Source organism: Oreochromis aureus, linkage group 8 (genome assembly GCF_013358895.1).
Source record: "Oreochromis aureus strain Israel breed Guangdong linkage group 8, ZZ_aureus, whole genome shotgun sequence".
Taxonomy (NCBI): Eukaryota; Metazoa; Chordata; class Actinopteri; order Cichliformes; family Cichlidae; genus Oreochromis; species Oreochromis aureus.
The window spans coordinates 12,777,143-12,789,275 of NC_052949.1; the positions used below are offsets into that span (position 1 = coordinate 12,777,143).

Below are 12,133 nucleotides of genomic sequence, written 5' to 3' on the forward strand. Positions count from 1 at the left end.
ATCTAAATGCAGTTGTTAATTCTTACCACAAGGTGTCATATTTGATCAATGGACTCAAGAGAATATTCCACTGTACGTCCACCCAGAACATGCCCCTGTGTATTTGTAATTAGTTATCATTTCATCTTCCCAAGAGCTTTGAGCTGTTTTGAGCTCTGAGGTATTTTTAACTTGACAGTGATTGATTAGGGAAACATTTTGATTTTGGAACAGTGTCCCTGTGCTGTGAGAAAGATGAAAAGACTATCTGAAAGCATTAATAATGTATTTCATTTCTAATGCGTCTGGAAGCTTAGAACTTGTCTCAGGTGAAATACTTCCCCCTTCCTTACAATTGCTCTTACAAGGCTCTTAGCAAACTGGCTTTCTGGAGATAAGACAGACACCAGGCCTGAGAAAAGATTTGAACAAGAGAGGTGATAAAAGCCGTACGGTCCTTTTCCAATGGGGACATTAAGCAGAGAGGATGTTTTTTCAGTCTGCCATTGAATATCCTCTTATTCTAAATTATGCTTTTTTTCTGATCTTAAAAAATGGGAAGGTGCATGAGCCTGTGCCTAGGTGGGTCACTCATTAGCTTTATGACAGTTTATTACAAAATCTCCCCCCTGAAAAACAAACGTATATTTGTTATTTCTCACTTCCTGGGTGGATTCATTCATGTTTTGCGGTTTGCGGGCCATGGGAGGGTTTGGTTTCACATTCACGGTGTTGCAAGAAAGTCAGAATCTTTGGCCTGCGCGGCTGCAGGAAGGAAGGAACAGGTGTGGCAGCAGTAGATTTTCCATCCATATCTCGAAAAAAACACTTACCACTTTCGCAAATCAGCTTGATGTGGACATTATCTTGTGACAGATTTGTGATCGCACATACTTTTGTAAGAAAACATTCTCACATGCAGTTCACTCAGACGATAAGCCCGATGTTGTTGGCCAATTTGTTTAATAATTTGGAGCCCTAAGTGTAAATGGACTTAACCAATTGGGTAAGTTTGGCAGAATTTCGATACAGGTATTTTGCAAGCAGATGCTGTTGGCTGTATTCGTGCCTTATTCAAACCTTAGGATGCCTGCTGTTTGAACTGACATACCCTCAGTGTTATGACTACAAAGGGTACAGCACAGGCATTTACAGCTAAAACTCAAGCTTAAATCTAAGTATTTGCCCAGCTGTAAGCCTGTTTACTTTCAACATGACATGTGTTAACTGCTAATGAATGGAGTAATTAGCGCATTGCAGTGAATTAGGCTTATGTTCTTGGTGTTGCAAGTGTACCTTACATTCTACAGTGAGGGTTTACTGCTGCATCTGCTCGTAATTTGTGTAAGAAGTGACCGTTTAGTTTGATGTGTTTGATACAGTTGCTGAAAGGTCTGTGTGTTCAGAAGGTATTGTGCTGCCAGGAGGCTCCGGTTTATGATTGGATGGTGAAGTGGATGGTGAGTAAGCCTCTGGGTCCGCCTCCACATCCTCTTCGACCCCCCCCCCTTGCACACATGCACACACACACAAGAGCACAATCAGTTTCATACACACACAAATCCCAGCAACCTTGCACCTCATGCGCAGGGGATGCATACAAAAAAGTAACAAACAAACCAACAGGGGAGCCCCCCCCCCCCCCACCTCCCTGCACACTCCCGTCTTTTCCTGCTCAGTGGTTGTCTGGGATCTGTCCTTACTGAAGGACATGTTCATTGACTTGCTTTATAAGGACATGTTAATGATGCAAGACTGCCGCCTGCTGTAGTTTGATCAGGAGGCAGAGACACATTGCCTCACAGAACAGACAGAGATGCCAGCGGGGATGTCTGAGTGAGACTGGTTGCCTGCCGGAGAGCTGTCATTTTGGTTCTTTTTAACCCATTATTTGTTTCTCTGAGACTCGCGCACCTCTCGGACGGTGGAATGAGCAGCTGAATGTCAGGTACAGTTGTCATACTTTGCATTTTCTTTGTTGTGACACTTGAGTCCTGTTGCTGGTTTGTGGTCGCAAAACGTGTCATCGGTATGTTTTCAAGAGGTACAAAAGAAATGGCATGCGCTGTTTTTTAGATGCACGCTGTGATTTTACATGAGACTTAAGAGATGTGAAATATCTTTTTCATATGTTTTACCACATTCTTTGATAATACCAGTCATGGCTGATATTCACATAGCTACATGGATTGCATTCTTAATGGCATGTGACGCCTGAGCTCTCCTCTTAAGTGTTTATCAACTCTCCTTCTTCTGCCGGAGTGACCAGCACCTGTTTGAAATGATTCAGACACCCTTGACCATCTTACAAAATGCTGCTCAGTCAAGATCTGTTTGCACTTACACAAGTTTATCACTTCAGCCCGAGTTGCAAGCGAAATGTAACATGTTAACAACTCGGTGTAAAATCTATCTGCTGTCACTTGAACCGGCAGATCTGCCAGAATATCGTGGCCAGACACTGAGGTTTACAAAAAGTGAAAACCACACCACTGCAGGCTTGAAGTAAGAAGATAAAATTGGCATCTTGAGATAAATTACAGACAGGGTTTTTAAAAATAGATTTGTAAACCCTTTTTAGCTGGAGCTCACTGTCAAGCTGTGATGAAAGCAGGAATGCGCAAGGCTAAAGGTTACTCGTGATTTATGTCGTATCACTGCAGTAGCAGAAGCAGAGTTTGTTTGTGTCTCAGTGGATTTTCATCTCTTACTAGTGCTACATGCCATTTCATTTAGATGTCGTCCAGTCAGTGTGTGCACCTCGGCTGTCAATCTGGACGCTAACTCTTGCAGTGGAAAAGCTATTTCACACATTTGATCAGATTTGAAACTAGCATCCTCTCACCATGCGTCAGCACGCAGCTTCTTTTTACCACAGTGTTGTCTTTCTGAGCACATTGCCGGGCCATTGCTTTTGCACAAAAATTAACAAAAGTCATAAGTTGACACAAATTCACAATGAGGTTTTTGGAACAGTTGAAGGAAAACACAAAAAAGATTTTTTGCAGAGGAAGCACTGAGCTCATTTCCGTGCAGAACTGACATTTTAGGGCAGGAACTAGCAATGTCCTGTGGAATCACGCCTGCAACCCTTAACCTCATTGGTGAAATATGCGTACAGCTGCAGGGAGGAAGTTTCAGAGAGTACATGTAAGCGTTTCCTGTCAAGGTGTGCTTATACTTCCTTAGCTTGTGTGGGGGTGTGACTGAGTCGAAGGGTTTTCTTGGTCTAGCCTGTGATCAGTGAGACTGGGACAATATGTCATTGTTATTATTAAGTAAAATTAGGATTCAGATGTCAGACTTTTAGTTAGTGCACAGAAGATCAGATGTTTGATGGGGATATTGTGTGGCTATTTCCAGACACGACATGACTGCATCGCACTAAATCAGCTTATTTTTGTGTACCCAGCATGCTTTCAGCCTAAGCATTTTCAGACTGAACGAGCGGCCTCCATGGAGACCAGAAAATACACAGGATCCCTGATTATGAATTAGGTGATGCCAATTTGCATTGAATTTAGAATTTTAATGTGGCTTTTGTTGACATGCTGGCGGCTCTCCTCTCAACCTCAATGTGGGAAGTTGTGTTGAAAGATCTCCTGCGCACTACAAAGTGATACCCATCTCTCTTAAACCCCTGCATCTCGTATGAATAAAGGGTGCTCTGCATCCTTCCTCGGGGCCACCAACAGATGCATCCTGCAGCTGCAAGCTCCTTCCTGTCTGCGCTCAGACCCTTTTGTCTGAAGACGTTGCTACAGCAAAGTTGGGACACCGGCTGAATTTAAATGGGGCTGTCCTGAATGGAGCAATACTGATAGGCTGGCAGTAGCTTCTGGTTTCCATGGTCGTAAGCCGACTATGCTGTCTTTGAATTTAAATATTAGTGCCACTGGTTAACTTTCACCAGCTGTTCACAGCTTTGTTGGCAGATTCCTACACAAACACAGAAAGCTGAATTCAAGATGATTGTTTTTGTTTGTGTGTGAATTTACTTATTTCATTGAATTCCACTTATCTTTCATCTGACCCGGACACAGTGCAGCATCAGTGCAGTGCTTCAATGTGTGTGCAGTACTACTCTGGTTGACGTGTGGGATAAACAGCCTCTCTAATGAGTTGCCTTGATTGGCTTGCCAGTAGGATGTTTATGACTGAGGGCTATTTCTACACAGGCCTCCACCCCGGCTGCCCGCCGGGGGCGGAGACCAGGTCTGCCCATGCTGAAATTAGTGCAGTTGAAGAGCTGCTCTTGCATGTAGCAAGGACGTCTGTATCAAAGTTTGTGCACCGTGGTCTTGCAGCAGTGGTGACGGGCTGCAGAGTAAGAGAGCAGAGCCTACAGTGTGACCATTTCCTTGCTAAAAAGTCAAAGTATCACGTATCTTCAATTATCAGATGTTTCGCAAGCAACCACATCACATATGCGATAAGATTTAGGAAGTTCTAGTGCGTGGCTGAATATAATGCGAGAATCTGTTTTCAGTGTTTTATGGCCTTCCACTAAACCACAGAGTCATGCATAACTGTGGTGGTGGGTAAAAGAAACCTACTGATTAAATGCCCTTAAAGGGACAGAGATCGAAGTTAGTCTGCTTTGTTTCTACCCGTTACTTTAAGGAAAGAACAAAACCAAACTCGTTAAGGTGACTTTTTACAAGAACAGTTTGCCTTAAAAGTGTTAAAAAGACCTCTATTAATGCCACCTTTGCTTGTTCACACTAATCTGCACCAGGCCTGCAAAATGTGCTTCATTTTTCATCGTGTGTCGGCATTTTGGAATCAGATCCATGTGATGTCCAAACCATCAGCATTCGCAGTGCTGGCTGTCTTTCTACTACTGTCAATTTGGCTCTTTTACTATCTCTCCTGAGGGCTTAAATGCGCAGCAACAAAGCCACCCCCCTTTCCGTCTTCGTAGCTTGTATACAGAATAGTGAGGTGGCATGATGCCACAGTATTCCTAGCTTTAATGCTCTGTAAAAAAATGGGCATATCTTACATGGATAGTCCAAAACTGGCAACACTTTTACATCTGCTACATCTTGTGGTATACTTGGGCGTACAATGTTTACCACATCTTGTTTCTGTATCATTTATGTAGCCCACACGTCGAATTTGCAAGTATAGATTGGTTCATTTCCTCCTTATTCATTAAAAATAAAAGTTTCAAAGGAAAGAGAAGAAATATTGCAATTTCCTGCTAACATAAGCAAAAATTATGAGATAAAAGCAGAAGTTAAAAAGCTTTGAAAAAAATGAACATGTTTCTGTTGATCCGCTTCTGTCAAGTGAATAATAAAGTTATAATTTCATGTGTTGTCTGCTGGAAAGAGTCAGCTGTGTGTCATCTTTGTGCATAGCCTGCCCATGTGAAAGAAAGCTAAGCTTTAGCCATCTGGCTGCCAGATGTATTGCTACTTCCCCTGGTCTCCTCTGTTGAGACTCCAGTCTCCTGCATGAATCTATTCCCCAACATCAGTCAGGAGACGGAGCAAAGACGAGGAGGACGTTGTCTGAAAAGTATAACTTCTGAAGTTTTGTCTGAATGCCAAGCAGCCTGGCACTTTGAACTCCCACAAGGGGTGTTTCCCTCCGACTGGGGGTGGGTGAGTGGATTCAAAGAAGGAAGATTTCTTTTTTTGGATGTGATGCCAAGTTCTCACACTCCTTTGGACCATGGCAGAAAGAAAGCAGCAAAGAAAAGGCTCTGGAAGCACAGATTGCACCTCATCTCATGCGTAAGATATTATATTTTACTGGATTGTTACGTCGTGGAGTGTTTTTTGTTACGTTTCCTGCGGTGGCCACAAAATTATGCTAACAGAGAACCTTTTGGTATGTGACGGGGACGTAAATAGATTTGTGAAGCTGTTAGAGCACAGCATTGAAAACTCGGCTTCCTCCTATTGAACTCAGGCAGGGTTTCTGACTCTTTTGCCTTCAGTCTTTTCACGCAGCTGTTATTTGATAGGAGTATAATTACTGAAATCATATGATTATTTGAACTATTTGAACTGCAAACCGTTTATACTGTACATTTAAAAAAAATCCAAACCAGGAACACGTTGTGCTTGTGAGAAGAATCTTTCTGCTGAATCAAAAAGTCTCCAAGTACAAGGCTTGACCTACCTTCTCACCTTCAGAAGCAACAAAGAGGACAGTAGCTGTGACTCATGCGGCACTTCTCTCACCCACAGCCTCTCTGCACCTTGAGAGCCCACTCTATTCAAAACTGATGATCACACAGAGGTGCTTTGAGCTCAGCTAGAAGACTAAGCTTCCATACGCCTGAGCTGTGTGACATTCGGTAGATTTTGTATTTGTTGGATTCATTCTGTCTGCTTGTGTTTGGGGACTCGATGTATTATTCCGTTCATTTAAGTTAGGGGTAATAGGTTCCCAGCCAGCTTCGTGTTACAACCGATGTTAATGAGCACTGATGCTGTGGCCTGCTAGGCTGTCAGAAGTTTTGTTTGTTTATCTGTAGAGCTCCCTGGAAAGCTTGGTTTTTATTCAGAGGAGAAAAAGTTTTGTTGAAACCTGGCTGGCTCTCATTGGAGACTCTGAACCCCTACCACTATGACCATGATGAAACTGTAGAGAAATGAAATTAATGGTTAAGCCTAAAAAGGCGGATTTTATGAGTCATTGGCTGAGCCTTGCTCTATGCATAGAAAAACTACCACTGATAATATTTTTCATAATACATGATAGCTCAGCTTATTTAATCACATATCCTGAATACAGTTATACTGCAGTTTTTTATGTGATAAAATAATTTTTTGCTTATAAAAAAAAGGAATTAATTTGAGATCATATAGAGAAGTAATTCTTATTTCTATTTTTTTCATTAAGCAGATAGCTAAAATATAAGCAGTTTTTTCCACATATTTTTTCTATACCCAACTGTGAATGCTTGCCATGTAAGAATCGCAAAACTGCAATGATAATTAGAAAAATTATAGTTCAACATGTAGATTCTTTCATTCTGATTATACGTTAAGATCAGTGCCATCCAAACAGACATACTGTTTACCGTGGCTCTGGTTCACCATATTAAAACCCTTCCAAACAGACCCTTTGAGATCATAATAGCCTTTAACAGTGTTTCCACTTCTTATATAGATATGAGAATGGTACTGGTCTTCTTATTTAGCTCTCACAAAGATAGCGAATCCTCTGGCGACTATGAATGTCATTACCTAATTTCCTGGAAAATCATCCAGTAAAAGTAAAAAAAACATAGCAGCACTGTATCAAAACACAGGAGATGAATTCAAATACATTTTAAAAATCTAATAAAGTGCATGGTTTTGGGATGGTTTTTCAGCAAATGCAGTCATCTTTTGCCACTTTACCTGCATGCAAGCAAAGTCTGCTCAAGTGTAACTTGTCACACTTTTTAAATGTATTTATTTCTTTGTTATTACAGGAACTTCAGTGTCTGTCTGTGTCAAATTTAATGAGATCATTGGTGGGCAATCCTCAGCTGTGATACTACCATAGAAAAAAATGTTTCATGATGTGAAAAATAAAAAAAATCTGCATAGTAATTCAAAATTCTATTTATATAGCATACGCTGGTAAGTAACACCTTTTTCTAACCTATTCCTAGTCTCAGTGTGAGACTAGTACGGAATAACTTTTCACACCTTAAGTATGTTTGTAAATGATGTCATTCTCCAAATACACACTATTGTATGTTCCGCTGCTGTGAGCGTGCTTTCGTGTGTGATTGCTTCCTGTTTCTAAGTCCACTGCGATGCCATTTACAGCAGCTTGTGGAGCATGGGTACAACTGCCAGTGCCGCACCACAGCCCGTTTCTGTTGCGTCGCCGCTTGAGAGTGTCCATGGCAACGGGATGGCTGACAGCAAGCAGTCTCTTTGCATGAGCCCCTTCCAGACAGTCAACATCCACAACAACAAGGCCAAGTCCATCATCACCAACAAAGTTGCACCTGTCGTCATCACGTAAGTCCCTCCCCGAATCTACGTTCTCACAGTTGGGTGTGAAACCTTTTTGATCACTGAGGTGACACCCCCCTCACCCTCCAGCCACGGTGTTTGCTTTTGTCAACCCAGGCCAAGCAAATAGCAGCTGATAATTGAATTGGCCTCTCTGCACCATCCACACCTTGTTTTGTGTTTTGCATTGCAGATATAATTGCAGACAGGAATTTCAGATTCACGACGACATCCTCAAGACCAACTACAAAGTCGGTCGGATATCAGACACTCTGCCCGAGCACTACCTCGTGCAGGTAAGGGTGCCGTGCTCTTCTTGTAGCTGCGACAAAGAACAACACTGTCACAGCAAGCTGTGGAGTCATCTCACCATTCTTTCTTTTTCACATTTACATGTCCAAATTGCAGAGTGGTGCAGGAACATTGTCATGCGCTGTTTTATGATCAGAGGCAGCCATTAAAACGGGAATGTTGTCACCCTCCTCTCAAGGCTTTGATCTGCTCTGTCAACTGTGCTGTGGTAGTTCAAGCATGCAGTGTTTTGTCAGTGTTAACTCACAGTTCCTTTTATATGTGTAGCGAGGTCAGGAGTTTAATCTTGAGAACATCTCCTTAAAAAAGTGACTTTCTTTCTTTCTACCAGTAATGTTTGTCTGAAATGTTATGAACGCCTAATACCTGATTAAAACTTGATTTCTGGGGCTGATGCTGATACTGAAAGCAGTAAAACTACTAATCAATCTTCTTTATATATTTATATACTTATATATTGTGCACATAGCAAGTTAGAGCTCTTTTTAAAACAGTAGATTTGATATTATTCCTCTGTTTACTCATATTGATATAACAAATTGAAATACCAACTAGAAATGGGACAAACATGTAAATATGTATATAATGTAAATATAAGAAAAACCTGGAAAGTCCAATGGTCATGAGGGTGTCTGTATTTGTTGTTTTAGTGCGTTAAGCTCTCTGGATCAGTGCAGGGAACAGGTCTACTAAAGATCTGGGCGGGAGGGCATAGATTGAACTTTCTGAGACGACACAGTAACCACACGTTATCTTTTTGGTGTTGTTTGCAAACACAGAGGACAAAAGCCTGAACAAAAATCTAGCTTAATCTTGCAGCGATGTCACAAAGCACTTCCACATGTAAACACTGTGTCAATTTTTTAAACCACTGTAATGTTTACATTGCTACTCTCCCAATGAAGGCTGGGCTGGAAGTTGGAACAGTTTGGCTCAGTTCAGATTTATATGTGCTCTTCTTTCCAGGGGGAGTACTTCATGGTCCAGGATGTCTACAGCAAAGCTGATGTCCTAAACACCACGGGCAGTTATGGGGCGCCCAACTTCCGCCAAGTGAAAGGATCCTACCCCCTGTATGGCATGGGTCAGCCCAGCTTGAATGGGTTCAAGCAGGTTCTCCAGAGACTCCAGGCGCAAGGACAAGAGGTCACTGCTATAACTTGTGCACAATTTCAATGTGCCCCTCTTAAGCCTTCGATAGGTTTCTCTGGTAGATCCTATTTTCCTGTGCTGGTGCCAGTTTAGCTCTGCCTGGCCTCTTTCGCTCCGTGTTGTCAGTAAATATTTGAGGAGTCAAGTGCTCAGTGGAGGCTGTGGCTGGATTGCAGAACTGAGCAAACAGAAAGTTGTGGTCATGTGCGCCAGTGGAAAATGAATCTTTCTACTTAGAGCAGCTAGAAACCGGCCGCAATTAAAATGAAATTGACAAAATTATACATCGGGTTTTTAAAACTCTGTATTCATGTGCTCCGTGTCATATGACGAGAAATTGTTTCCAGCTATTTTTAAAAGTAGTGTCGTTTTAAGGAGGAGGCCTGTTTTCCTATATTTCTTCCTACAGGAGGTTATATTCGTGTGTGTAAGAGAGGAGCCCGTTGTTTTCCTGCACAAAGACAATGACTTTGTGCCATATACCCCGAGGAGGAAGGAAAACCTACATGAGAACCTTCATGACCTGGAAAAAGAGGATAGGGTGGAAAGCCTGGAGCTGACCATCAGAAAGGAGGTGAGAGACAAACTCATGCCTAATCCCTAAGGCGGGTTTTTTTTTCTTTTTTGCTAAAGTCTCATTTGCAACAGTATTAAAACACTCCTTTCTTCCACGCTCCACAGCTCCATGACTTCGCCAAGCTGAACGAAAACGTCTTCTACGTCTACAACGACATCGAGTTCTTTAAAGACGAGCCACAGAAGATATCTATCACGTGCGAGGAGGACATCCATGTGACCGAAGAGGTCTACAAGAGGCCGATGTTCACTATGCCGGCCTACAGGTTGTTTACATCGTTCCTTTATTATGCCTGAGCTCCCCGGGTCACACGCACGAGTTTACACGAAGCAGCGTGTGGCTGCCTGCTGCTGAACATGCAGGGAAGGTTATAAATAGTGGTGCTTGTTTGTGCAAAGACTGGTTGCCCTGCGTTTTTGGAAACGAGAAGAAACGGGGGCGTAAAAACTACAGATTGAAACATCCTGTTTGCAATCAGATCTGCGGTGTCGGCTTTGCTGAGATGTTGTGAACCGCTCGCTGCGTATCCAGGCCAAGAGCATGTATTATTCCCATAGGAGAGCCCTAAAGCTTTTACTTTTAATCTTTATGTTTTGTAAATGATAGGATGTTTTATTATAAATAGATTCAAAGTGCAGGTGTTTGGGCTCATCCTGTGATTAGGATCTCTCCCATCATCCTTTGCGGTTTGCCGGAAAAGGCATAGTTTCTATCTGATGTGATTAGGAAACACAACATTAGGGAGCTCGGCTGTAAAGTCTTAAGGTTATATGTTTATGTGCTCTGTCCTACTTAAGGGCAGTATTGACACAACATACACAGGCACGGGTTCAACTCTGGGTGACAGTGTGTTGTTTTGCAGGTACTACAGACTGCCACTGCCCACAGAGGGAGCACCATTGGAAGAAGACTTTGACGCATTTGTTAACATACTCAGGGTAAGCAGATGTAAAAATGTCAATCACGCTACAAACCCAGCTGTTACATAGTCCTTTTTTGGGCTTGTTTTTTATATTTGGATCTTGTTCTGGTGTGCCATTAAAGTTATTCATGGCCAGAGCTTTGAAGAGTGCCTGGAGTTTCTCACTGAGGTAGTGAGAAAGTAACGCTAGCTTTTTTAATCCACATGTATGCCATTATCTGTCCTGTATGTGTAATCAATCATTAATAATAAGTCCCCCCAAAAAAGGCAGTAAGGACTCACTTCATGTCCATTCTTTGGTCATCTCCTTTGTCTGGTTTCCGTCCTTCCTATCACTCATACAGGATGTTCTTTTATTCTTGTTTTGACCTTTTTTGGAGTGACGTGCAGCAGCCGTTCCCATTCCCTGTGGTTTGAAAGCGGATTCATTTTTTGTGTTTGGATCAGAGCTTTGTTTTAGTAAATCTTAGTCACTCACTCTGATATTTCCAAAGTGATCAATTCAATGCGATGAGCCTGATGTCGTTGGTTTGATGGCCCTAGATGTAGAATTTTAATGGAGAGCTTCTTGGAAATGAATTTCTCTATAAACTGACATTTTCCAGTGCAAAGTATGTATTATCTATCATGTGACAAGCCAAGTGGGCATCTTGTGTCCTATGTTAAAAAATGCACCCTATCCAGGAAGTACCCTACTATTTTTGGTAGTAAGAGCAGATCTGTTGCACAACTTGCCATTTGGGACTTCTGACATTGTCTGCAATTCATGTGTGAAAATAGTTTAACTCTCATGTATGTGGATCGTTTTCCAGGAGAGCCCAAGCTTGTCTCTGGGCCATGGTGCATCCCAGAAGCTGCCTGCTCTGCTGTTCAGTTGCCAGGTGGGCGTCGGACGCACCAACCTAGCCATGATCCTGGGCACGCTTGTCATGAATCGCCTCAGGGGTGATTCACAGCCTCCACCCCAGTAAGAAGTCCAGATCAAATAGAAAATCAATGACAAGTATTTATTAATTAATTAGTTTTTTTATAAAGGCAAAATATTTGTTTTGTTTTGTCAGAGTTGAGGAGCCAGCTGCTTCAGAACCCAGACCACTGTTCCAGGTGATCCAGTCTCTGATCAACAAGCTGCCTAATGGACAGCAGGTCATGGAAGAGGTAAAGCTGATAATGTCTGTCTTCATAACAATTGATTTGAAAGAAAAAAAAAAAAATTAT

At 42.1% G+C, this 12,133-nt stretch overlaps 1 protein-coding gene across 7 annotated transcripts in view; it reads left to right on the forward strand.

The window, feature by feature from the left end:
- Nucleotides 1–12,133, forward strand: part of pald1a (phosphatase domain containing paladin 1a) — a 59,284-nt gene that overhangs the window by 4,208 nt on the left and 42,943 nt on the right. The window contains exons 1-9 of one of the 7 annotated variants that reach the window (XM_039616512.1): nt 870–985; nt 7,761–7,958; nt 8,146–8,248; nt 9,231–9,410; nt 9,826–9,990; nt 10,098–10,258; nt 10,856–10,931; nt 11,728–11,882; nt 11,977–12,073. In XM_039616512.1, the coding sequence (XP_039472446.1) occupies nt 7,774–7,958; nt 8,146–8,248; nt 9,231–9,410; nt 9,826–9,990; nt 10,098–10,258; nt 10,856–10,931; nt 11,728–11,882; nt 11,977–12,073 (1,122 nt within the window). In that variant the 5' untranslated portion in view covers nt 870–985; nt 7,761–7,773. Of the gene's footprint in view, nt 1–869; nt 986–1,713; nt 1,928–5,491; nt 5,724–7,760; nt 7,959–8,145; nt 8,249–9,230; nt 9,411–9,825; nt 9,991–10,097; nt 10,259–10,855; nt 10,932–11,727; nt 11,883–11,976; nt 12,074–12,133 lie in introns of those variants that run through there. The other 6 variants (XM_031749096.2, XM_031749095.2, XM_039616510.1 and 3 more) reach the window with 6 other exon arrangements.